Genomic DNA, 26,412 nt, shown 5'->3' on the forward strand with positions numbered 1-26,412 from the left:
CAATCTGAAAAAGAGAGACGAGGAGGAGGGGGTTTGTAGTTGAGTCCTGTGTGTGTGTGTGTGTGTGTGTGTGTGTGTGTGTGTGTGTGTGTGTGTGTGTGTGTCTCCTGCCCTCCCCGTCCTGTCTGCTATAAAGCCTGTATCCCCGTCCGTCCTCTCTGACTGTCCGCTGCATCCAGAACCAGAGCCGGAGCGGGTTGAGAGTGAAGCCATCGTCGCTATTTTTGACCGCAACAGCAAAAATCCATTTCACTGCAACAGCAACGATCATATTTTTAGTCCTTTTAACACCAGATATGCTCACAAGAGACATTTTCTTTCCTCTCTCACTCTTTTTTTCATTTCCTCTCCCTGTCCAGTTTAAATCTGGTGTTTTCAGTCTCGCCTTCATTCAATCCTGTTACTGTAAACTCTATCATTATTTCCCGTGTGGCTGCTCCAGAGCTCCATCCACAGTCCCTGGGCACATATAGTATAAAAAATGATGTTCTGAATTTAAATTGAGCAAAGTAATCACACATCACGGCCGCGTGCTGAAATGGATTTTGTCATTTACATTCTTGCCTTCATCACACTCAGTCCCTGTCCTGTCGTCACGTCCCTCCTGACTGTTCCAGAGTCTCCATTCAAAGTCTGTGGATAAGCAGAAACGCACACACACATATATATCAAACTTCATGCCCTGTAGGTCCAGTATTATTAAACCTAATGCACACATACATCTGTATACTTACATTTAATACACACATTTGTACTAAAGGAAAAACAGACATTTTAAGTGGACGTACATCAGCAGTGGAAGCAAGTAGGTCGGTGGCTCGATTAATAAGTATTGTTTGGTAAGGTACTGAAGTACAAGTTGCTCACAGTGGCTTTCCATTTGTCTGTGAGTGCGTGTTAATAGAAATATCGTGGCTAGCGAGCGCTGTGTCTGTATTTGTGCTCTGTGTTTTTAGCTGTAGTGACCATTTACTCCCATTGTCTTTGTTTTCTGTCGTCATGTAGCAACAACTTTGAGAATATTTCCACCTGCATAAACAAATCAGATGGATCAAGTTGTGAAACGCCTCTTTATTCTGATCCTGTTGCTCATCACATCTGTATTCTCCAGTTTCTTTCCATGAACCGTTTAAATGTGATTTTCTGAATGTAGGTGGAGCAAATAATCGTTGAATCCACGCACTAAATCGTTGCAGCATTTCATCCTGTAATGATTTGAGTATTTTCACACATCACAGACGTTTGAATGTGTGATTTCATAGTTTTGACTGGATGCATCATCCGTCCCGTTTCACAGGCAGGTTGCAGGTCTGCAGGGTCCTGTGGGGTTTCTGATCTGATGTCAGCCATTATTTATTCAGGTATTTATTTAACTATACATTGAAAAGCATTATGGGTATCCAGTGTTTTCCTGCATAGTAACACTTAGATCAGCTGCTCTACAGTCGACCCCGGCAGCAGACACAGACACAGGCGTCTCAGCAGGGTGTTTTAATAATTAATATAAATCCTTTTAGTTGCTTTGAGCAGTTACTTCTGCGTGTCTGCCCGCAGCAGTGTGACACAGACACAGTTTGCACAGGTGGAACTTTTTTTTTTTTTTTTTTTACTCGTTCGATTTTGTGTGAGACAGGATCGCTCAGTGCCAGGAAAGGCAGTGGATCCACTGTGAATAGTAATGAGTCCACCGGTTCACTGGGCAGGGGATAGACCGGGAGAGCCGAGGAAGAGGGAGAGCTTCTCATTGGATTAGCTGAGCTGGAAAGTTTGAGACAGCGAAGCTAATCGGTGTGCTTGAGTTGGAGCGCACATGACTCGCGGCCAGCACACAGGCTCGCTAAGACCAAAGCAGCCGATGTAAATCCAATGTGCAGGCTCCAGCAGAGGCAGCCATGCATCAAACGGCCTGATCAGACCTGCTCCTGTGATGTGAACTGCAGCCTGGCGTCTCGTACATGATGTTTAAGCCTGGTATTACCCCCGGAGATGTTCAGTCACTCAGAAGAAATGTACTTAGCAGGGTTCTTCTGAGCTGCTTTGTTCTGGATGTGTAGCTCAGCTTTCTTTCTCACCTGGGAGCCACATTAATGTTCACAGGTTAACAGTGAGCTACTGAAATCATGAACAGGTTTAGAGGAGCCATGATGATATAACATGTTGGCAGTTAGTGCTTCTGCAAACCACAGATACATTTACATGTGTACACATCATAGTGTAGTAACATATGGAGATTTACAAACCTGCCATGTGTGTGATCTTTTATTTCAGGAGGTGGAGTTAAAGATTAGATGGCTGCTGACCCACAGCTCAGTAAGCATGAAACCACTGGATATATTTAACAAGATCTCGGGACAATTTCCACAAAAACAGGTGTTTAATAGCAGCATGTCTGATGATGTCGTCTCGTCAAACAAATCCAGTTTCTATTTGTGGTCACAATCATGAGGACGGAGGTTCTGTACGGAGCTGGTGAAGCTGAAGGTCACAAAGTCCAGATTGCTTTTACTGAAAGTGATTCTGGATGAGAAATGAGCGTGTTAACATGCAAGAGGCCAGACTTTTATCTTATATTTTGTATTCTCATCCTGGATTCAGCTCTATATTAAAGTCTGTCATTCCATTTCCTGTTTATGTTCAGTGTTATCTGCAGGAAGCGCTGAACATTTCCATCCTCCTCATATCAGCAGCAGCAGCAGCAGCATGAGGGGTTTCTGTCCTCCACAGTGTGTCAGTGGCCATATGTAACACAAAATATGGCCTCTCTGCATGGATCTCCGCAGTGGCTCATCCCACTGACAGCATGATCGCCATGACTGCACACTCGCCGCACACTCATGCAGCTCTGTACCTGCGAGGACGCTCGTCAGACACTTCCTGCCTCCTGACACAACATCTAATCCTGATCCTGAGCCCTGCAGAAGTGAGCGACGGGCATCTGCTTGTGCTGTCACCTTAACACACCTTTCTAGTGCATATTTTTTTCTACATTATTCCCCAAAATTGAGTTTTAAAGGCTGACGTAACGATGCTGGTCAGAGTAAGATGAAGCTCATTTTACAGCCCCAGCAACAAAAATCACAGCTGACAGTGATGAACAGTCTTTGACTTCAGAGACTATAAACTATAAATACCTACATATATAAATAAATCTGATTTAACTGAACATGAAATCAATAAAAATCTAAATAGGAAAAATAAATCAGTGCTGTTCGTCCCTGCATCAGCCAATACCGAAGTTGTGTCGATACCTGAGCTGATGAATTGGTCGACCTGTACTGTGTTTGGTATCTTCGTCTGCTTGCAGAACATGAGATTGCAAAGATCATTTTCCTGGCTTGTATTTGTTAATGTTTCCGTCTGAAGAGCAACAGTAGCACTGAACAACCGAGAGAACAGAAGGGTGACCGCTCAGTCATTCCAGCCGTAATCGTGGCAGTGATGTAGGCGGATGCTCGTCCCTGCGCCCTCAACACAAAAACGCTTATGCATAATATATAAAAAAGTACGGCGCCATATTATGCAACCATTCTGAGTGTGTGTGTGTGTGTGTGTGCTCTTCCAGACCCCACTCCATCGTTGTCTATGTTTAGCAGCCGATTCGTGTCCACAGTTGAATTGTACTTTCCACTCCAGTTATAACAGCAGCAGACGAAATCTGAAAAGCGCTGAGGGCCGCAGATAATAAGCACAGAAACAGAGCAGGCAGTGAGTCGTCACCGCACAGTCAAACATCCCGCCCCCCCACGCACTCAGATATTTATGGACTGTTGTGTCTAAATCCACGAGACGTCCCGACCCAAAACTTCAGGACAAATGGGACTCCTCCGTCTGTCTCTCCAGCATCGTTTGCTTCGGTCTAGCTGCTGCAGCCGGGCAGATTAGGATCTTTCCTCCCCCTCCCTCTCCTTCCATCCATCCTTCCTTCCTTCAGTCTGCTGCTTCTGTTACTCTCCGGACAGCAGAAGCTCAACCTGCAGACAAAACAGAGAAGGTTTAAGCAGATGCTCTGTGGCTGATAGATGGTACAGTAGTACAGTAGTACTCCCTGACACCCGGGAACATGTCAGGGAGATATACAACTCTGCTGTGTCTCTTTCTGAATCGCTGCTTTGTTACAGCACACACACAAAGTCACACAGATACATGAACACTCAGGGGACCAGTTAAACCTGTGAAACACAAAACTGCATGTATGCTCATTTATAGACACATGCAGTGGAAGACAACCAAAAGTTTACTAAGTAAAAAAATCTACACAGTCCACTCCCAAGATTCCTCTGTCATCTTCTTACAAAACAAGGTTGTGTAACAAAATGCAGTGTTGTTGTGTAATGCAGATAAGCTGGTGGTTCACAGGTGCCGGAGGGTCATGATAGCTCCATTCAGCCGTGTCAGCGTGCGCGGCTTCCTCACAGCGTCTGGCTTTTGTATCTCACCTCACAAAGTACAATGGCTGCTAATAAAAGAGCGCTCGAGTTAAATAATTGTGTGCTGCGGTTGCAGAAAATGACAGCGTGTTTTGATGTGGGGTTTGGAAGCTGTGGCTTGGGACACAGGTGGTGGGTGACCTTAAGAAAGATAAAACACACACACACACACACTCATGTAGAGATTCACAGATTACATGGAGTTTACTGGACTGCTTGTCCTTCCAGCAACAGCAGCAGTTGAAGTTGGACTCAGACTGATTTCAGGGTCGTGTTTAGACATCAGTTTTATCTGATGCTGTACGAGTGTAACCTGACAGACGAAACCCTGATAGATGAACAGGTGCGTCCGCAGGTTCAAACAAATGCCTCACGGCCAACCAGTGTTCAAACCACTTTATTTTAAATCCTTGGAAAGACACCCGTCACTTCCTGATGTTAGGCCGGAGCTCCGTTTGATAGAACCGTGCAGCCATAACGTGTTCGAGGTTTCATACGTCATACGTGAGGTGAGCTGCATCCAGGCTGGTCAGATTCATGTGTTGGAACGGGCAGATGCAAGATATGTTATGATACAGCACAAAATGTATTCAGGGGAATATTTTATAGAAAAATCAAAGTCGGAGCCTCAATGATTAAAAAATCATGTGTGCATGGATTTGTGCTTCCCTGCTGTATTTAACTCAGTAGGTGGCATATGATATGAGCTTCCAGGCGGCGCCTTTGTCTGTGCTAAAAGCCCCTTAAAAAGAGACATTGTTAGCGCCTCGCTGGACGTTTCGGTCTCTATGGCGACAGAAATGGCAAACTCAACACCTGATTCCCAGGAGCTCACCTGGGCTTCTCGCTCTCATGCACGCATGCAGATTCTCTTCTGTTAGACACACACACCATGCACACACAAACAACACACACACACACACACACAGGAAGAGGAATTTAGAAGTAAAATTGGCTTAACCACAAAGTAAACATAGGCAGAGACCTACATTTTGTGTTTTTCTTCAGTGAAAGAAGACTTTTGTCAGTAAAATGTGTGTGTGCATGTATCCAATGTAGAGTAGTTTGAACAATGGTCCCCTTCCTGCATGCTGAAGTAATTGATGTGTGAACCAGGAGAGCACCAGATCTTGAGGTCAGTTTTCGTGGTGGCCAAACTGTGTAATTAGATCGTCACCTGATGTCCTGCGGCCCAAAAGGATCTTTATCCATAACACTGTGAAAGAAGCATCTGTAAAACGTTCTAAATTCTTGTGAGCATCACAACCCTCGAAACACGACTTGTTTCACTGTCACAGTTTGAGCCATTCAGTCTAATAACATTTGGAAAATCCAGAAGAGCCACGAGTAAATAATTTAATCCCGTTGAATTAGCAGGGGCACTATACCAGAAGTTAGTCGGGTCCTCAGCAGAAGTTTAAGGGTCATGTGCTCATTTCTGTTGATGGATATTTCATGTGAGGGTTCAGATGGAGCACCATCGGGGGGACTAGAATTGGGGGATATCGAGAGAAATTTTGCACCTACCGACAGCTCTGAAGTTCAACCTTTAACTTGTCGTATCCTGTCTGCTCAGTCCAAGTATGAAAAAAGATGTAATAACAGTTTGTGCTAGCGTTAAGTCCATGTCATCAGAGTGAGGTTTCCAGGTTCTGTTGCTCAGGGTGTCTGCACGGAGACCAAAAGGTGTTTACAACCATATCTGGGTCAACGGAGAGGCCGCACATGAAGTCTCTGACCAGATGGAAACACTCTGGCTCAATCACAAAGCATCATCTTGCTCTCGAGTCGTGTTCGTCTCCTTCTGAAACTACGTCAAAACATGTTGGTCGAGACGATGGTGAGTGTGTTTGATGATAAAAAAGATGCATTTACATTTCTCTGTCGTCAAAATGTTGTTTCTAAGATTACACAGCAATGTATTAGGAAGATATTTGTGTATGACGTCTGAAAGGCGCATATTATCATATTAATCACCTCATTGTTTTCAGCAGCTGGTGACCTGGTCCATCACTGAACTCCACTGCAGCTCCCCACTCAACATGGCATTTAAGTGACTTTAATGAATGAACTGGTGATAATTAGGCACACCTTCATATTTTGTTTGTTGCTCTTCTTGGCATCGTGCAGGTTCATGCTGGTGACAGCAGCACCGCACTGCTGACAGCTGATTCAGGTTCCACGAGTTATTCCAAAACGGCTGCCATTATTGCACTTTTGCTTTATCGCTTTGCCAACGTCTCTCTGCCTCCCGCCAAGCTGAGAAAGGTTCATTTGACATTTCTGACCATTTTCTGCATATTTCTGTTTTTTAATGCACAGATTTAAAATGCGGCCCAAAGCATGTGGACGGAAAAATAATTGGAATTTTAAGTTTTTGTTTGAGGCGTGGGGAGGTGGGATTCATATGCGACCTGTGCTCCATATATGATTATGCATACGCTATGGCAAATAGGCCACTTGATGCCACTCGGCTCTATTGTTGGGAAGGTTAAATGGAGCGTGTGCTGATGGGCCGGGGACAGCGCAGGATAAACTGCTGTTCCCATCATCCTCCTCCTCCGTCTGCCCTCCTTTTCTCTTCCTCTCTCTTTCTCTCTTGTATGACGAGGGGGCAGAGTCTGTTCCTGTGTCAGTGTTCACGGCACTCTCATCTGCCCGGCCTACACTCACACACACACACACAAGCACACAAGACAACACACACACACACACACACACACATCACACAGCAGCTAGCAGCAATTAAACCTGTTTGATCACACTGACAGAGAGGAGCTTTGGGTGTGTGTCCGGCACGAGCATCTGTGAAGACAACCACCCACACATGATGGTGTGTGTGTGTGTGTAGTGTGTGTGTGTGTGTGTGAGTGTGTGTGTGTGTGTGTGTGTGTGTGTGTGTGTGTGTGTGTGTGTGTCTGCTGCATTAAATAGATTTCATTCACTGACATTCCCCAGCAAGTGGTCCCTCCATCCTCCTCCTCTCCTTCTTTTCTTGTGATGGACAGACGAGACACACAAGTTTAGGGAGGGGATGGATGAACACACGGACGGAAGGATGGATGGGTGGATGGATGGACGGGTGGGTGGATGTAGAGGGAGGACAGACTGGATGGATGGCAGATTGGGAAGCAGACCTTTCATTTATTGTCGCTCCTGAAGTAGGACACCAGGCAGACAGATAGATAGACAGAGCAGCTGTAATTACTGGTGGCAGCAGCCCCCATCTGAAGATATTGTATTGATATTAGGCTGTTAACAGGAGATTACCATGTGAGTGACTGGGGGTCCGGGCCAGTCTGGGTCTCCACTGTGTGCTTTGGGGGCAGCTGATTATGATAGTGCCATTGTTGATGAGTTTTTTTTTTTAATCTTAATAGTGGTCTGTTTGCTGTTCTTGGCACAGAAACAGAAGCAGAGAGAGGGGAGGGATGAGATCATCGTTTTCTTTTTTGTTTCATCAAAAAATACCCAGATTTTTATGAAACAGTAAATCGGCTTAAACAGACTGTCTTCCCAATTATGTTTGCACACACAGAACACTGCAGAATATGCTTCTGCAGATAGAAAATAAAGGTCCAAAAGCAGACCTGTGGAAAAACCTTTTTGCACCACATGCAAAAATAAATTACAAGAACAGAAACCCACGAAAACATCCAGAGAGAATTAAGTCTGAAATGCAGCCGACCCAAAAAACCGAAACAGAGAGAGAACACCAGAACTGGAGGCAGCGTCATCAACCAGCAGGAGTGGCAAGAGTGAGAAATACATCTCAGTTTTCTGTATTAAAACGTCTAAAAACAGCTAGAATTTTGTTGTATAATGTTGAGACTCTGGGAGTTTATTCCTCCGGAGGGTCCGACTCTGCAGCGGACTCCCTCCTCCAGAGCCAAAACAATGAGCTGAAATACACTGAAGAACTAGTTTCGAGGGAGACTGTGGAGTTTGGTCATAATTATTTGTGTGTTTGTCACTGTGAGGGACCCTGTATCCATTAACAAACTCATTTGAACTATTTTTAATGTGAAGATATTAATTACAGCAGCTTAAAAAAATAGAATCTGACAAAAAGGAGCCCAACATGAAAGTCCTGAAACGGACCTGAACCCACAGCCCTGTAAATCCATACTATCCATCTTAGCAGGTGTGTGTTTTGATGTGTATGTGTAGTAATCCCTGTATTACAGGCTTCCTTAAATACATGTTTGCAGCACTCCAGCATCCCTAAGCTCATGTTTAAGCTTCCGTATCATTTACTGTAACTGTACTTACCTCGCTGTAGTCGGCTCAGTTCACGTTGCAAATGGCTCCTTCTCCTCCGCTGGAGTTAAACAAGGCCACTGAAGAAATAAACTATAGCTCCAAACACATCCCTGCAGCCAAAAGGGATGTCACAGTCAAAGAGGATTTATGTTTCTCACTAGTTTTGGGTCTTGTAACCTTTAAACAGATGAAATATGTCATTAAGAAAGAGACGTTGGTGCCTGAAGTGTACACCAAATAATCTGTCATCTCTAATATCAGACACACTGTAGTTTCTGCATGTTTTCTTTCTTCACCTTGCTGAAGGCTTTTTCCAAGTCAAAGCGTAGTGATTTGGGTTTTTGAATGTTTTCCTGCCTTTCAGTCAGCCGTTGTTTGAATCCATTTCACTACAGTATGAAAATCAACTCGAAACAGAGACTTGAAACTTACTTGATTTGTGTATTCCATCATCGTTGTTGTCATTTTGCATGCTGATGCAGCTGAAAGAGTAGATTCATTAGGAAGGTCTCCTCTGCTTTACCATGCAATGACCACTTTGAAAAACATGAAGTTAGCTTAATTTCATGTCTTGTTATGCCAACAAACCCCATAAAATGATTCAAACCAAATTGTTACTCCATCTCCAAATACTGTGACTTCCCTTTCATATCTGTGGCACCTCACAACAGCTCACATATTTATATTTTAAGGAAATGTTTAGTAATTCCCCAAAACAGCTTGGTAGAGTAGTTTCTATCAAACAAAAAGGAGGAGACTTGGAGCAGTTGTTCAGTATTTTCACAGTGGACTTTCAGTGCACTTGTGAGTATGTCGGGCAACAGTGTGGCTCGCTGATGTGTTTTTTAATATCTATGGCACAGATGAAGAAGGTAAATAAAGCTTTGGATATAAGTAGGATCAATATATTGTTGGTTTTTCATGTGGTAGCAGTTGAGAGTAGGAAAAATACAGAATATCACCAGCCTATTATTCATGTAGCATGATGTGTTATGTCATATCCCAATCTGGCTGCAGCAGTAGCAGCCAGCAGTTTGTAGTGACATGCAGCCAGTCAGTAGGAGGGTGAGGATCTTACTGGAAAACCACAGAATTTGTAACTTGCTCTTCAGAGGCTGAAGTCATTTCCCTATGGGCTTTGAAATTCAGCCTGTGAGCATGCGCAGAGAGGCTGGGTCAGCGGTGGGCCTGGGGAAGCATAAGGTTAAACAAGGGGTGAGCCGACGTTGAAATAAAACACAAGCAAAACGTGTTAACGGGATATTTTCCTTCTTACGTTAAATAAGAGTATTTCTTTAACATACTGTGCTATAATTCATAACGGAATTGTTGTGTTTTTTGCTCGTAGTGGTGCGTCACAGTTGAATAACTTCTGCGTGTCCCCCCCGTGAGCTGCGGCGGAATGGTTCGTCCCAGCCGTTGTCAGCCTCCGCCAGCCTCCTCTTGTCAGTGCTCGTCTTAAAATGAAGCTAGCAAGCCGGCGGCACCTGCGGAGGAGAAGGAGAGGGGACTGAAATGTAGAGCTGGCATCTACTTTCACACCGTTTAAAGGACGCTTTTATATCTAAATATACACAAACAGAGGGGCCTTCATGAAGAGCCCCAAGTTATTAACACTATTATTATGTCGGAGGGAGCAGTCGCAGCCCGGTGCTTGCTGTTCTCGGTTCGTCTATTTATTCCAGTCTGAAGCAGGAATTCAGATAGAAGACTCCCAAGTAGAGAGATAGATTAGCTCCTCTAATCACCTGGGTTCTTTTTTATATATATATATGTATATATAAATACGTCGCTTTTGTTTTTGTCGCCCGTGTCGCATTTTATAAGCTTTTTTCCCACCCATTTTTTTGTGGAGAAAGATTGTCAGGTGAAGCCACACGAAAAGCAATGTATAACACAGTTTGGACGACGGAAAAAGCCGGCGAGGAGGGAGACTGGAGGGACGTGATGATGCCCTACTCCACCGAGCTCATATTTTATCTGGAAATGGACCAGCCGCCAGGTAAGAGGAGGCCCTGTGGCAGCGGGAGCTAATATCGGACATGGAAGTTTTTTGGGGGGGCTGGAGAGGAGAGAGAGGGGGGTGTTGTGTTTGGTTTGGTGCCTGGTCAATTTGGTGGAAAGTTTTTAAAGCGTACATCCTGCTCAGACCCCACCACCACCCCACCCGGCGGTACTTTACGACATTTGGGTCGTCTTTCTCGTATGTCTGCTGATTTATGTTGATATGTTTCTTCTTTGGACCTGCACTATTATTGATGCGTTTTAGAAATTTGCCTGAAATCGCTCATTAGCTTAGCATAAGCGTGTTTGTTTTATGGCGAGCAGACAGCTTGAGCTCATACCAAAAAATCATTTTTATTTAAATTTGGCTTTAATAAGTTTCCAGCACACATGACAACGCTGTAAAAAAACACTCAACTGTGTGTTTCTTGCTCTTCGGCGTACTTGTTATAGCAGAAATGCTGTTTTGTGCGTTTATAACCGGATTTCTGTAGCTGCTACTGTCTCTCAAAACCTGCAGGCAAAGACTCGGATTGGAGACAATAGTCTCATGCAGTCTGTGTATAAAGGCAGCCGAAATGCTTCTCTGACCATCTGCATATAATGTGATAAGACAAATGACTAGCAAAGATGGCAGACATCGCAGCCGAAATTATTTTGGACAAAAATGCACAAATCGCAAACGCAGTTCGCTGTGGCCGAATTCGCTCCTTGAAATCGGCAACTAATTTCCGCGACTGCTTACACTTTTGGGGGGATTTTTATGCGTTATTGCTGCAAAATTAGATTCTTAAACGATACAGCTCCACTCGGATCATCCCGAAACCAGCTCTGCCCGGTGCCGACAAACGGGGAAGGGGGGATGGGACACACAGAGAGCGGAGAGGGACCGGAATAATGAACGAAACCAGGAATAAAAAAGAAAAAGGTCCCGAGCATTTCATAACCATAACATCCTTCACTGACACGCATCTACGTGCCTTTGTGCCCCTCTCCAGCCAACTGTCACCCAGAATTGAATACGTTTCATTCATTCGTTCCTTCATTCATTCATTCATTCCTCGGCGATTGTGCCAGTGTCATTTGACTCCCACCCCCCTCTCTGCTCCCCTCGGTGCGCTGAATGGATCATGGCGCAGATGTGGGACGTTGTGTTGTTTCCAGGAGGCGCTGTTGAATGCAGTTTGCCCGGTAGCCTTGTCCCTTTTTTTCCCCATCCTTTCTCTTCCTTCCCATCCATCTATTGAGATGTACTGTATATTCTGCAGCCACCATAAAGTGCAGCATTATGTCTGATCTTTTTGCAACAAGAAAATCCCCGAGGTTAAGATGCTTCATCACAGAAAAGTACCTCAGCCTCCAGAACACACAACATTCAAGCTGTGATCTGGAGATATTTCCGCTGTGTGTAAGCAAATAGGAGAAGATATCATTTCATCTGCGTGCACAGCTATTTTCTTGCATCCTGAAGTGCAATGTGGATTCTTTCATTTGTGTGTTGGAGTCAGAGTGAAGTGGATTGCTGCAATACATCCAGCCTCGTTCTGCTCATTTAAAGTTAACGCCTCCTTTTTTCCTCCTGGCTGAAGGAGAGAGGGATTGATTCTCTCCCCCTCTCTCTCACCAGCCTGTTCTCTCTCTTTTTTCTCTGTCCATTTGAGAAAGCTTTGTGTCGGAGCTACTGTGGCGTGAATGGACAGCACTCCCATTACGGCAGGGATGTAAATGCAACACGCCGGCTCTTTGCTGGTGATTCACACACTTAACTGCCACTGGACCTTGGCTTTTATAGCATCCACAGCTCTGTTTATTCTTTCATGCATAGGTGCCATCATTGTCATGGCTGAAAAAGAAAAAATGATGAGGAAAAAACTCAATCGATGCTTTGTGTGAAACAGTCAGCAAAGGCAGAAATGAACAAAAGGCTGCATTTCAGACTTCTGCAAAAATGAGGACTGATTCAAACTTCTTCACAGTGCAGTTGCACTTTTTCTGTAGCTCATACCTGCAGCGTGTTGCACAGTATAAGACGGTGCTTTTGGTGTGATTGTGTGCATCTCACCTCCGTTACCGTATGAGCTCATCCTGTCATCAATCACATCAGCTCAACCTCTCCGCATCTTTTTGTTTCCCAAACTCTCCGCCTGTCTTTGTCTCATTGTGTGCAGTCTGTGTGCGTTGTCTTTGTCTTAAACATACCTGACATGTACTCAGAAGAGCTGCGGTGACGGGAGGAAGAGGCAAAGAGACAGGGAGGTGGAGAGAGGAGGGAAAGTGGGTGAAAGGACAGAGATGGAGGGAGGGATGAGGAGAAAACCAGCGTCCCGCAGATGTTCATTAGAATATTTATTACACTGGAATTGCAATGTGAAAGCCTCAGTGACAGTTGTAGTGTGTGTGTGTGTGTGTGTGTGTGTGTGTGTGTGTGTGTGTGTGTGTTGTCTTTGTGTGCGGGGTGATTAGCACAGGTGGAGTGCCACTGCCCCCCCAGGGGAGGGCAATGCCTGCGTTTCCTGTGTGTATGTGGGGTGAGCGATGATTCTTGTCTTTTCAATGGAAAATCACCGTGACATTATTTTTAGAGTTTGTTTTTTTTTTTTTTTGCAAGTCTTGGTTAATCTATATTAAATCCTATGTACTGTAAATCTTCTTGCACAGGCTTGAAATGAGCTCTGGAGTGGCTCTGCAGCACCGTTTACATAATGTCTGCACTTAATTTTATGAAATAGTGATGATGTAGTGCAGAGTTTACACATCTATCTGCACTGTGCACTGCATTATTATGCAACAGTAACTCTGAGAACAGTAAAAGAAGTAGACCTGCCTTTTTTTAGGTTACTAATTGGAAGTCCTTTTTTGAATCTTTCATTGTAATCCTATCGTGGTGATGTGGTCATTACGATGTCTTACTAAATTAATGATTGCGAGCTAAATGAACAGTGTTGTAAAGGTTTTTTGTCACTGAATTTAACGCTGATCTAAATATCTGTTAATCTAATCTGCTTAATTTGCTTTTGTTGGGATATATATTGGCAAAATGTTATTGTTAATATCATGATCTATCAACCGGCCCTACAGTGGTGAGGACGAGATTATAATAGATTTCTTCTGCATGACTGCACTCACCTGCAGAGGGGAAAATGATCCTGGAGAAACAGATTTTACAATTATCACATCAGTGGTCAAAGAATCCATTTGGCAGATATGATGATTAATGAGGTGGATTAACAGACTTATGCCTGTGAGGTATAACACTGGTAGAAAAAGCTTCCTGTAATGTACAAACAGTTACAACATTTGGAAGGCAAAATGGGTAAATGTGTAAAACCATCAGCACAGACCTGCAGCTGCTCTGAATACATGACATAAGGTTAATAGCAGCTGAGTGGATTGGTGGCATCAGAGATGTCAAAGCCTCTTTACATGCAGGATCGGGTCGACATGTGGCCCATAAGAGACGCAACGTCTGCTCTCCATGTATGTTGATATGGAGCGATAAGAGCCTTTTGTCAGGAGGGTCGTAATCTGCAGCACATTATCCAGTTTAAGACTAGAAGTATGACAGAATATGCAAAATTCAGCTTAAGTTCTTCAGAAAGAGTAAAAAACACAATCCCACTTCAAGGTCCACTTTGTAGCTTCTACTTGAGCTTTTAGGTTTTTCAGCCCTAATGTTGGATGGTGGTAATTTTTAGAGGAAGTTTGTGTGACAGCATATTGAGTCCAGTGTTTGGATTCATGTTGGAACATTTTACTCACGTATCACTTTAAGAGGTTGTACAGAAATTAAACAACTGGTAAAAAAATTACAAACTTGTGTTTGGCTTCAGGGAATATCTTTAAGTTTTGGACTCAACACATCATCTTGTGCTCTGAGCATTTTTCAGATGACGGTGCATATTTAGTTTAGTTTGGTGTTTGAAAGTAGGACTGTCGTGACTGTGATGAACCGTAACAGAGTCGCAGTGTGTTCAATAGGAGACGACCTGTTGATTTAGAGCTCGATGCTTCGCTGCTGTGTGTGTGAGAGTGTGTGTGTTGTCCCAGAGGGGATGGATATACCACGGGGTAACTCCACCTCCCTCCCTCCTCCCTCCTCCCTCCTTTCTCTCTTTCTTTCTTTCTTTCTTTCATGCAACCCCCCCCCCCCCCCCCCCCCTCGCCGCCTCCTGATTGGCTGAGGGGGCGGGCCTCCGTGCAGGGATTAGTTGGCGTGTCGTCCGTCTTTTAGGATCAGCCTCGTTCGGTCTTTTCTTCAGTCTGACGGAGCAGAGAGCAGGAGGAGGAGGTGGCGGCGGAGGTGGAGGTTGAGGAGGAGGAGAGAGAGAGAGAGCGATAGAGAGAGGGAGAGTGAATGAGAGAGGGAGAAAGGGAAGGAGGGAGGAGGGAAACAGCTGAGAGACGAGTGGCAGCATGCAGCTAACGGAGAATGCGATGGTTGAGGACGGTAAGGGGGACAGATTTGGTCTTTGTGTGTGTTATTATCTTCTTCTCTCTCGTTGCTTCCTTTGTTTGTTTTCTTTCTTTCTTTGTTTCTTTCTTTCTTTGTTTCTTTCTTTCTTTCTTTCTTTCTTCCTGTTTCTACTCAGTCTGTTTCCATTTATCTGTGTTTCTTACTGTCACACTTTATTTTTCTCCTTTTTCTTCTCTGTCATGATGTTGCAGCCCCCCTCCTCTTTGATGTAGCTTGAAGCACACAACCTAAATTCTTCTGTGTGTGTCTGTGTGTGCGTGTCTTTATGTGTGCTTTTGCGCTCCACAACTTTGGGACTTACGGCTGCAACAATCAACCGCTTGAGTCATTGTTCAAGTAAAAATGCAAAACACTCTCTTGTTCCAGCTGTGAGGATTGTTTGTTTGTGGCATTTTGTAGACAGAAAGTTAAATATGAGTTATATGTTGCAAAACCTCAGTCTGTCAAGTGTGCGTGTGTGTGCGCGCGCGCGTGTGTGTGTTTAACAGCCGTGACACTGAAACACCCACACACACACACACCACCTGCAGCTCCGTACTTTGTCCAGATGTGAAGTTGTGGAAATAACGCAGACTAAGAAGCAGATGTGTTGAACAATGTGGAACATTTAATTGATGCCACACAAGTTTCTGGTTGCTTTTGCAGAGTGTGCAGTAATTTTACTGCTGCAGTAAAGATCTTTGTTAACGTGCGGTCGCTGCTGCCCTGGAATTAGACTGCACCGCTGATCAGCTGTGTGTGCGCGTGTATGTGTGTGTATGCATGCACACATGATTGATGTGTGTGCACGTGTGTGTGTGTGTGTCAGTCCGTGCTGACAGTCATTGTTCTGAAGAGCTGTGGGTTTCTGTCTGCATGTGTAATGACAAGTGATATCTGTGTGTGTGTGTGTGTGTGTGTGTGTGTGTGTGTGTGTGTGTGTGTGGCTGAGCGCTGCTCATTTGTCTGGTGGGGGGGAGGAGGAGGAGGAGGAGGAGGAGGAGGGAGGGAGGCTGCGCTGATGGTCGCCTTTGTTCACCGTCCCTCCTGCTCTCTCTTAGTGACAGATTTCTTTACTGTTTTTAAAACGATATAATTGTGTTATATGAATATTTTTTGTTTTTTCTGACTTGTTGTGCGTCTGGTCTCTCTGGTAGGACGGTTGTCATGAGTGACTTTTGCTTGTTTTATGTTGAAAAGAGCGATCTGTCACAAGTACTGATCAGCTGCTGCAGGAGTCACCGACTCCTCTCAGTTCAACGCTGCAAGTTTCCAACGGACCTTTGCAACAAAGGAGGGTGTGTGTGTGTGTGTGTGTGTGTGCGTGTGTGTGTGTGCGCGTGTGTGTGCGTGGTCGTGTGTGCGCGTGTCATGTTCATTGTCCTGTTGTTTGTCATAGCAGACCTGAAACAGGTCTGATTTCACATGGATATGCTGATTTTTTTTTAATCAATTTTTTAGATTTTTCAACTATTGATGACATGTTTGTGTCTTTTTGCTACAGCTGATTTAAGACTCATTTAAAACTTACATTTTAATGACTTATGCATGAAGCCAAAAAGAGAGACTGCTAATGAAAATAATGAGTTGCAGTCTTGGTGACCCACCTATTGTACTGATGCTGTCCTTTGTGTGCTCGATGCACAGCCACTCTGGGAACAACATGCAAACACACTCTGACACATTTGTGTGTTTCAGTTGTGATAGAGCAGTTAAGAAAATATTTGCTTTTTTCTTTCTGTATGTTTTTGAAATGTTTTCCTGAAATGTTGAAAATCAAGGAAAGTTTTTATTTAAAATGTAAAGTGGATTTCCACCGAGTCCATCCTTGAGAGTGCAGATGGACACGTGTGTGTGCGTGTGTGTGTGTGTGTGTGTGTGTGTACGAAGTGCTGACGGAGGGAAACAGTGCAGCTGCAGAATGACAGTTTTGGCTGCTGCGGTGACGTGAAAGAGGAGGGAGGAGAGGAAAAAGTGAAGTGAGGAAAGGAAGACGAGCTGCCGCTGTGTTGCTACAGTCCTCTGAACGGACACTCACCTGCTGTGTGTGTTTTGTGCCTGAAGCAATTATTGTTTTATTAGCGGTCCGACCTGTTTAATTGATGTCTTCTCAGCATGCAGTGAGCTGAAGTTTACTGTTATTTGAACACATGTCATGTTTTCAGTTCATGCTGCACATGAATGTTCAAATCAGAGCTGATTTGAAGTGAATTTCAAAGTGAAGTGAATATTTGACATCATTAGCTGGATGGAAACACACCGTCCACTGACACATTTATCATATTTCCATGTCAGATTGTGTTTTAGCTTGTTCTGCTGCCCCCTACTGGTCAAAACATTCAAATTTGACCATAGAAACATGATTTTTGAAATGTCAACAAAGAAAACATGAATCTGAGTCACAGTAACACAGCAGCTGTGAGTGAGGTGACACCGTGTTACTGCACATACACATAGAAATCATATCAGGCATCCCGTCTCTGGCCATATTCAGCGCTCCCGGTGCATTGTGGGTCTCCCCCCCCCCCCCCCCCCGTCTGTTCCTGCTGTCTGTGGGTGCGTGTCATCTGGTCATTTGTGAGGCCTGAAAGTTTTCCGGGATCTTCCAGCCGCTCTGCTGTAAGAGAGCGCTCCTCCGCCGGTATCTCACCGTACATTCATCAGCGGGCTTCCCCCTTTTTAAAGGACTGTGTGTGTATGTGTGTGTGTGTGTGTGTGTGTGTATGTGTGTGTGTGTGTGAACTGATTTGTGATGTAGAAGCTCTCCAGTAATTACACTGCTGTACCTTAAACTGTATCCAGATGTGCATAGAGACCTGTAAATCTTGGTGTGTGTGTGTGTGTGTGTGTGTGTGTGTGTGTGTGTGTGTGTGTGTGTGTGTGTGTGTGTGTGTGTATTGTGGGTCATATTCAGACTGCCTCTGTTTGGCACACAGCCTGGCAGCAAACACAGGAGCTTCTGTTTGTTAGCCTGTTAGCATCCACTCAGGCTTTTTTTGTTTTTGTTTTTTTATGTTATAATTTAAAGGTGCAGTCTGTGATTTCAGCATCATCGAAGAGGTCCCCTCTTATCATGAAGCTGCTCCAACTCATATTTTATTAGAACCGCTTGGTGTTCTTTGTTATTAGCATCTTTAGTTTTAGTCCATTTTTCACTGCTTACTGAGAAGAATGTGTTTTTGTTTTTTCCCACAGACCTCCTTTTTTTATTTAACAAGCAGTCAGTTGTTCAACAACTGTGCCTAGACCAATCAAATTCTAAAACTGGCAAAATTTGGATTTTATTGTAAAAAATATCAGTTTACTAAACGTATAAACATGATTGCATGTAGAGTGTAACCAGACTCTGTGCCAGTGTTTGGCATTGAGCTATGTGCATCTCTGGTTTTGTGGGTTGATGTGATTTCTTGACAAAAATACAGATCCAGATAAATATACAGATTTTCTTTTGTCCAAATGTTCATTTTAAAAAGCTTTTTTAATATTTGTGCTCACACAGTCCTCCATTGAGATTTACAGACTTCCTGTCATCATGTTAATAGCTGGTCATTTACTTGGTTTATTTCACAGGTGAACAGAGTCAAACTTATTGTTTGTTGAAAATGAGGGGCATCAGTCATAAATCATTGTTCCAGATGTGTAAACTTATCTTCAATATATTCACAGGAAGTTTCCTCAAAGCCAGCACAAACTGTAGCAGGTCAAACACACGTACACATCCTCCTCAGGAAGCCTCGTACAGGCAGCCAGAAACTTTCACTGTGCTCAGTGTGTGTGTGTGTGTGTGTGTGTGTGTGTGTGTGTGTGTGTGTGTGTGTGTGTGTGTGTGTGTGTGTGTGTGTGTGCGGTGTATGACGGAATAATTACTGCGATGATGTATGGGCTGTGTTTGTCATGCCGCTGTTTGCCTGTGTGATTAATAACAATACGGTCACCAACTGCTCCGCTGCTGCATTTGTATGGAGATGTAAATACAGCTCTGTTTATCATTTGCATATGAAGTATGTGTGCATGTTGCCAGTGAATAGAGAGATTCTTTATCATCTTCTGGTGTATTGTTGTGAACGCAGTACAAACCAGCAATGATTAAAGTGTGTAGTCATGGATGGACATTTTGAAAATGCAAAGGGGGGAAAAAAAAAAAAAAAACTGAGCTCAAGTTAAACAAACGTGTATAAACTTTGGTTGTAACATTTTGTTTCTGTGTCTTTTTGTCTTCCAGCTCTTCCCCCGAAGCCAGCGAAGCCCCAGCAGCCCTCCTCGGTCGGGGTGGGAGGAGGCAGCAGCAACGGTGCCAAGGATGGAGGAGCAGGAGGTTCACTGCAGGAGGCCGAGTGGTACTGGGGAGACATATCCAGGTAACACACAACTTACAACTCTTAACTTAACGTGAATAAAAATATAAAACATTAGATTTCAGCAGGAATCAGGTAGATCAGATTTTATCAGCAGTGGTTGCTGTTTGACAATGAAGACAACAACTCCCATGATGCCATGTTGTGCATTTAAGATGAATAGAAAAGAGTCTGTGTGGTTCATGAGAAAGATGAACACAAGTTGGATGGACATTTCAAAACTGTCTCATTTAATCTGGTCAAGAACTTACAAATGCAAATGTGCAAATAATTAAAGTATTCAGTAAAAACCTTGCAGGTAAACTCCCTGTGTCAGAACCTGAGCAGCAGGAAGCTGAACAGAAATCTTCTTTAATTCTGATTCTTGAGTTGAAATCTGTGAAGCTGCTGAGTCTTGACTGTTTGGGCTTTAGTCACTGCCTTACCTTGCTAAGTGCAGGTTAGCGCTCGGCCACAATCCACACACACTCAAATGATAACCACACCTACAGAGCAGACAGCCAGTCTGCCACCTTACACGCACACACACACACACACACACACACACATACACACACACACACACACACACATCCAGACCAGTCTGTCCAGTCACTCCCTACATCATTTAATTGATGGACTGTTTACTCTGAGGTGTGTGGCTGCGGGGAAAGTCTTCATCGCCTGCCGCTGATAATTGGAGTCAGACTTTTTTAAATGAACACCATCTGTACATACATCACTCCACCGACTCAAACACTCTCACTCTCACCACCAGCTCACTTTTCTCCCTCTGTTCTGCTCTGTTTTCAGGGAGGAGGTCAATGATAAGCTCAGAGACATGCCCGATGGAACTTTTCTGGTTCGGGATGCTTCCACCAAGATGCAGGGCGACTACACGCTCACACTGAGGTAAAGTCTCCAGTTTGTATTAGAGCCATGAATGGAGTGTGTTTTAAAACCACAGGGGGTTGATACAGGCTGGGAGCAGTTGGTAGATTACTTCTGCTGCTCCACTTTTCTGCAGCCGTCCCTCTAGTTAACTACAGATTGAGGGAAATCATGTGTTGAGAAGCATTTTGCTTACGCAGCATCCCGTTAAACTGGAGCAAATTACTCACTGCCGTGGAAATAACGTGCTTGTTGGGGAACTGAGCCCCAAGTGAGAAACTGCTGAAGTGTGAATATCAAGGAGAATCTGTCGAAGGTTTGAACGTGGTGTAGATGTGCACTTATCCTCTTGCATTTCTCTCTGTGTTCAGGAAAGGGGGCAACAACAAGCTGATAAAGATCTACCATCGGGACGGGAAGTACGGCTTCTCCGACCCGCTGACGTTCAGCTCAGTGGTGGAGCTCATCAGCCACTACAGACACGAGTCTCTGGCTCAGTACAACACCAAACTGGATGTCAAACTCATGTACCCCATCTCTCGCTTCCAGCAGGTCAGCAGACAGAACCACTCACACAACAAACACCAAACAAGATGTTATCTGTTCCTTTGTTTTGACTTTATTTAAAGGAAACCTCAGTGGCTTTACAACCCGAGTCTCTGTGCCTGAAGATAATCTTATTTCTGTCTGCAGTAAACATTCAACACATTTTAACTGCTCTCTAGTTCAGTTTTAACTCTTCACTCGCACCTCAAATGACTCTGCAGTAGTGACAGGTGTGTATCGGCTTCAGCTCTGACCGACTGTGATGAAAACACAATATCCAGGTGGACACTGGCTCTATAATATTTTTTACAGTATTTATTTAAACCCTGTATGGCAGCTCATATTGGAGGCTGTGTCCTCTCGTGTGTCCTCCTGTGTGTCTGTACTTCCACTGGTTTCCACTCGAGCCCCCAGCCCCACCTCCGTACCCGTGTTGGGTGTTTCCACTCCAGACTGCAGCGGCAGCAGGATCTCTGCTGGCTGAAATATTGCACACAGCCGCGGTGTCAAAGGCCCATTGTTGCATTTATCCCCTTCCTCCTTCACTCCAGTCGTTTGCCAGGCGAGTCATTACTCGCAGCGGTGTAATATCCCCGAGCCTTCGCCGCTCACCCAGAGCATTGTGGGTGGTTTATTAACGACCCTTTTCAGGAGTCACCCTCTGTAAGCAGAATCTGGGGTGAAGAGAGCAAACATGCGCTTTTCCTCCAGCTTTAATTACAAATAGCTCTTCATTCCTTCTTGTCTCACTCTCATGCAGCCTTCGCCTTCCTCTGTGCCCTGTTATTCTGATTTCCTCATCAAGGCTCACTCTCTAATGCTTTCATTTCCCTGCTATCCCTCAGGACCAGCTGGTAAAGGAGGATAATATTGATGCTGTTGGGAAGAAGCTGCAGGAATACCACAATCAGTACCAAGAGAAGAGCAAAGAGTACGACAGACTGTACGAAGAATACACCAAGACGTCGCAGGTACGCATACACTGACATGACTGAAGATTTACCAGAAAAATGCTTCTCACCCGTCCACTCACTCACCTCCTCCTCTCCCCTCAGGAGATCCAGATGAAGCGAACAGCCATCGAAGCCTTCAACGAGACCATCAAGATCTTCGAGGAGCAGTGCCACACACAGGAGCGCTACAGCAAGGACTACATCGAGCGCTTCCGCCGCGAGGGCAACGACAAGGAGATCGAGCGGATCATGATGAACTACGAGAAGCTCAAGTCTCGGCTCGGAGAGATCCACGACAGCAAAGTGCGCCTGGAGCAGGACCTGAAGACACAAGCCATGGACAACCGCGAGACGGACAAAAAGATGAACAGCCTGAAGCCTGACCTCATACAGCTCCGCAAGATCAGGGACCAGTATCTTGTGTAAGTACAGCGGAGAGGCAGAAGTCTTGTAAGGACACAGAGGTTGAGTCGACGCGCTCTGTGTATTAAACTGAGTGAGATATAATGATGAACCACAGCTCAAGAGGAGAAGATTCTCACATTATCTCCAAGCTGTTAAACAAGCCTGCAGTCTGTTTGTCGGAGCAGGACGGTGATAGATTTTTACACTTCCTTTGTGATCATACTTGGTTTCAAGTCTTCCAGGACCCAGAAAATAAAGGAAGGAGACTTAATTTAAAACTAGCTGGATAAACCACCACAAGGTAGTTTTGTGTCTCCCCACGTGTGACCCTGTGTAAAATGCTTCTAATTAAACTTCCAGCGTAAAGAAGGAATCGTATTAAAATGTCAAAGTCACGGTTTTCTAAAGCTCAAAACTCCTCACATGAAAACATTGTCAGGATTTTTAATCTCCACAGATTTACTTGACAAATCACACTTAACTTCATAACATAAGATTTTAAAGAGATTCGATAACAGTCTGTGACTCGGCTGCTCGATTAGAAACGTGTGTTTCATCTCAGTGAAGCTTCAGCAGAGCCGACCTCGACGTTTGTTGGAGGCTCGCTAATTTGATTTGTTCGGTCTCATGCTCGTTCACTGCACCATAAACAATGTTGTAAATGGAAGCAGCCTTTAAACTGATTCCTGGTAGTAATAACGTCTCTCTCTCCCTCTCTGTAGCTGGCTCAATCACAAAGGAGTTCGTCAGAAACGAATTAACGACTGGCTGGGAATCAAGAACGAGAACACTGACGAGTGAGTCTCTTCTGCCAAGCCTGTGGCTACAGATTAGAAACTGTGGTTTACACTGGAACTGTGTGTGTGCAGACAAACTGATGTTCGTTTAATCTCTCCTTATATAAAGTACTGACGATATAACGTGTCTTTCCTGCTTGTTCACTGTGCATCTCTCGTTGTGTAACTGTGTGGGTGCAGAGGCTACTTTGTGAACGAGGAGGATGAGAACTTGCCTCACTACGATGAGAAGAGCTGGTTCGTCGGGGACCTGAACAGGACGCAGGCGGAGGAGCTGCTCCTCGGGAAGCCGGACGGAGCGTTTCTCATCCGGGAAAGCAGCAAAAAGGGCTGCTACGCCTGCTCTGTAGTGTGAGTACACAAAACACGTTACCTGATGTGCATTTACTTTTTGAGACGTCAAGAGTGAAGCGCTCAAGACGGCTACATGGTAAAACAGCGCTGCAGCATTCTCCTAAACAACTGAAGTAGCTGGAGACGCTGCTTTGCTGCGACGCGCCGGAAATGTTTTGTGGACGACGAGACTTGAGTCAGCCTGTCTGAGCTGTTGGACTGGATGAGATTATACTGAACACACTTGAAAAATTAGCAGTTAAATCAGAAAACAGCCATCGGTCTTGACCCCGTCTTCTCTCTGTCTCCACAGCGTCGAAGGTGAGGTGAAGCACTGCGTGATCTACAGCACACCGCGCGGCTTCGGCTTCGCTGAGCCCTACAACCTGTACAGCAGCCTGAAGGACCTGGTGCTCCACTACCACCAGGCCTCCCTGGTGCAGCACAACGACTCGCTCAACGTGCGCCTCGCATACCCCGTCTACGCACAGATGCCCTCCGGACGCAGATGAACCCCACCCGCCTAGCCACACCCCCACATAGACAACAAACCAACCCCCCTCTCGGGGAAGGGAGAACGGGGAGAGTGAAGGAGGGAGGGGGGATTGGTTGAAATACAAAGCAACCCCAACACCAGACCCGATAAAGATAGAAACAAAGTAAACACTTGCTGCAACACACACGTCAGCCACCTTGGAGTTATATATTTTTACAAGAACAATTTCGGAGGGCATTCTTTCTAAAGACTGCTTGATTTGCACAAGGAAGTTTTAAATGTTTGTGAATGTGAAAAAAAGAAGTGACTGAAAGAAGGAAGGAAGGAAACGGAGTAGGAGACTTCAGAGTTTCAGGTTGACCCCGCTGCTACCTAAACTCCAGCTCAGACTTTTTACCAGAAACTCAGAAACCACACGAATGACGACAAAGACGACGACAAAACATTCCCGTTTTAACACCTTTTTGTTTCCCGTTATTTTGACTTTCCACCTCAGATGGTTCTATGACGACCTTGTTGTTTTGTTTCTGGAGTCGTCTCCATGTTTCCGATGTTTCCTTTTGTTTACTTCGACGAGGAGATGATGTCAAGTGTCTGTTCTCTGTCCCTCTCCGTACGAAAAGCAAAAATAATGTAGCATAACAAGACAATGGACACTTGTTTCATGAAGTGTTCCTCCATGTAGACTGCTGCTGAAGGGTTAAGGGGGAGGGTGGGGGGCGCAAGTGACACCCAACAGTTTTAAAAGAAGGACTCAAGGCTTGCTTTTATACTAACTGCAAAGGGTTTCTTTATGTTTGCTTTGCTGGAACATAGTTTTTTGTTTTGCCAATGTGTAAAAGGCAACACGGATCAGAACCAGAGACCAAAGTTGGTGTTAAGAGGGAGGGAGGGCAAAGAGGTAACAGCCAGAGTGTTTCTTTTTCTTTCTTTTCCTTTTTGTGAATGGAGAAAGCAGCGAAGAAAAGCAAACGAATGGTGTGTTTGAGACCACACATAAAACCGAGTTTTGGGCCACGTGCTTGTGAGCCAAATAGCCTTTTTGGAAAACCAAATGGTACGTAAACAGAAACACCAGGACCTTCTGTTAATACAGATGGTCGAGGACGAAGCACTTAAACAAGTCCCATCTGTGACCTCGGCGCTCTGTGTGTTCTCTGGGACTCCCTGAACTCCCAAAAGTGACTAGTTTACAGAACTGATCCTTAATTGGCAGCTACAATTATTTTTATTATCTTAAAGAACAACTGAGAAAACGCTCATCAGATGCAGCCCAAGAAAAAAGATTATTAGAAAGTTTCCCAGCGGAGAGATTCAGCGACGTCACACAGCTTCAGAGCGCCGAGGTCACAGATGTTGCTACACTTAAACCAGACGAGAAAATGTTACAAAAGGTCACTTTCACCAAAATAATCCTTAGGAAGGAAAAACACGAAAAGTCTGACCTGGAACCTGAAACCCATTTTATGTGTGGTGTAAAAAGAGTGAGAGTTAACATGAGAACATGCTAAACGACTGTGGGTTGAAAAACTGGGACTGATTGTGACTTTTTCAGAAATAATAAGCTTTGATTAAAAAAAAAAAAGAAGAAGAAAAATGTTTTAAGTGTAACACAGAGACGGAGGCGATGTCCCGAGCTGAAGACACAGGCTTTAGAAGAAAATACTGAAAACTTGAAAGAACGTGCAATCTAGCGTTGTGTCCTTCAGCAGTCAGAGAGAGAGAGAGATGCACTACGGTCCGAGATAATCAGAGTGCACAGTGAAGCTTTTGGAGTGAAATTAAGTTTTTTTTGTTTGTTTGTTTGTCAGATTGTTTAGTTCCCCCCCCTTTTTTTTTTTTTCCACACTCAGAACTTCTTGCCGGTGCTTGGCTTTATAACCAGTGGGAGCATCACACAATAAAAAATATCTTTGGAAAAACTGAAGACAAAAACACAACCAGGTTTGCATTCTATTCTTCCTAGAAAGTCTGGATCCCGCTGATTGGCTGCGTGAAAGATATGCCGCTCAACCATTGGCTGTTCATTTGGGGAGAAATTTTCTGAGACGATCGGGGTCGGAGTCCCCAGACTGTCGACCCGCCGCTGATAATCTGCAGCTATTTTAAGGTCCTAATGGAAAAGCGAAGGTTGGAGGCGCTGCGGGGGAGGGGGGAGGGAGGAGGGAGGGAGGAGGGAGGGAGGTGATGTCTCGACTCTGGTTCAGAGCAAACAAAGGCAGCTGGTCTCAGTACACTCCTCCTCCTCCTCCTCCTCCTCCTCCTCCTCCTCCTCCTCCTCCTCCAACACACACCAGCCTCCTCTCCTCGCAGGAAAACATTTGAGAGGCCAAAAAAAAAAAAACTGTTAAAAAGGACAAGACGCTGGTTACAAAGTCAGACAAAGCACCATCACCTCCACCTCTGTGGTGTTTTCACAGTATGATGGCATCAGAGTGTATGGAACACACACACACACACACACACACACAGGCACGAGTGCAGGAGTATCAGGTTGTAGGAAGAGGGCC

At 44.7% G+C, this 26,412-nt stretch overlaps 1 protein-coding gene across 5 annotated transcripts in view; it reads left to right on the top strand.

Moving 5' to 3' along the window:
• Positions 1-25,842, top strand: part of pik3r3b (phosphoinositide-3-kinase, regulatory subunit 3b (gamma)) — a 186,057-nt gene extending 160,215 nt beyond the window's left edge. For 3 of the 5 annotated variants that reach the window (XM_037114384.1, XM_037114382.1, XM_037114383.1), the window contains exons 9-16: positions 19,370-19,505; positions 20,295-20,393; positions 20,744-20,924; positions 21,764-21,889; positions 21,974-22,293; positions 22,999-23,073; positions 23,254-23,424; positions 23,720-25,842. In XM_037114384.1, coding sequence (XP_036970279.1) covers positions 19,370-19,505; positions 20,295-20,393; positions 20,744-20,924; positions 21,764-21,889; positions 21,974-22,293; positions 22,999-23,073; positions 23,254-23,424; positions 23,720-23,918 — 1,307 coding nt within the window. In that variant the 3' untranslated portion in view covers positions 23,919-25,842. Of the gene's footprint in view, positions 1-10,154; positions 10,693-15,034; positions 15,142-19,369; positions 19,506-20,294; positions 20,394-20,743; positions 20,925-21,763; positions 21,890-21,973; positions 22,294-22,998; positions 23,074-23,253; positions 23,425-23,719 lie in introns of those variants that run through there. The other 2 variants (XM_037114385.1, XM_037114386.1) reach the window with 2 other exon arrangements.
• The last annotated feature ends 570 nt before the right edge of the window (positions 25,843-26,412 follow it).

Source organism: Acanthopagrus latus, chromosome 11, assembly GCF_904848185.1.
Source record: "Acanthopagrus latus isolate v.2019 chromosome 11, fAcaLat1.1, whole genome shotgun sequence".
NCBI lineage: Eukaryota > Metazoa > Chordata > Actinopteri > Spariformes > Sparidae > Acanthopagrus > Acanthopagrus latus.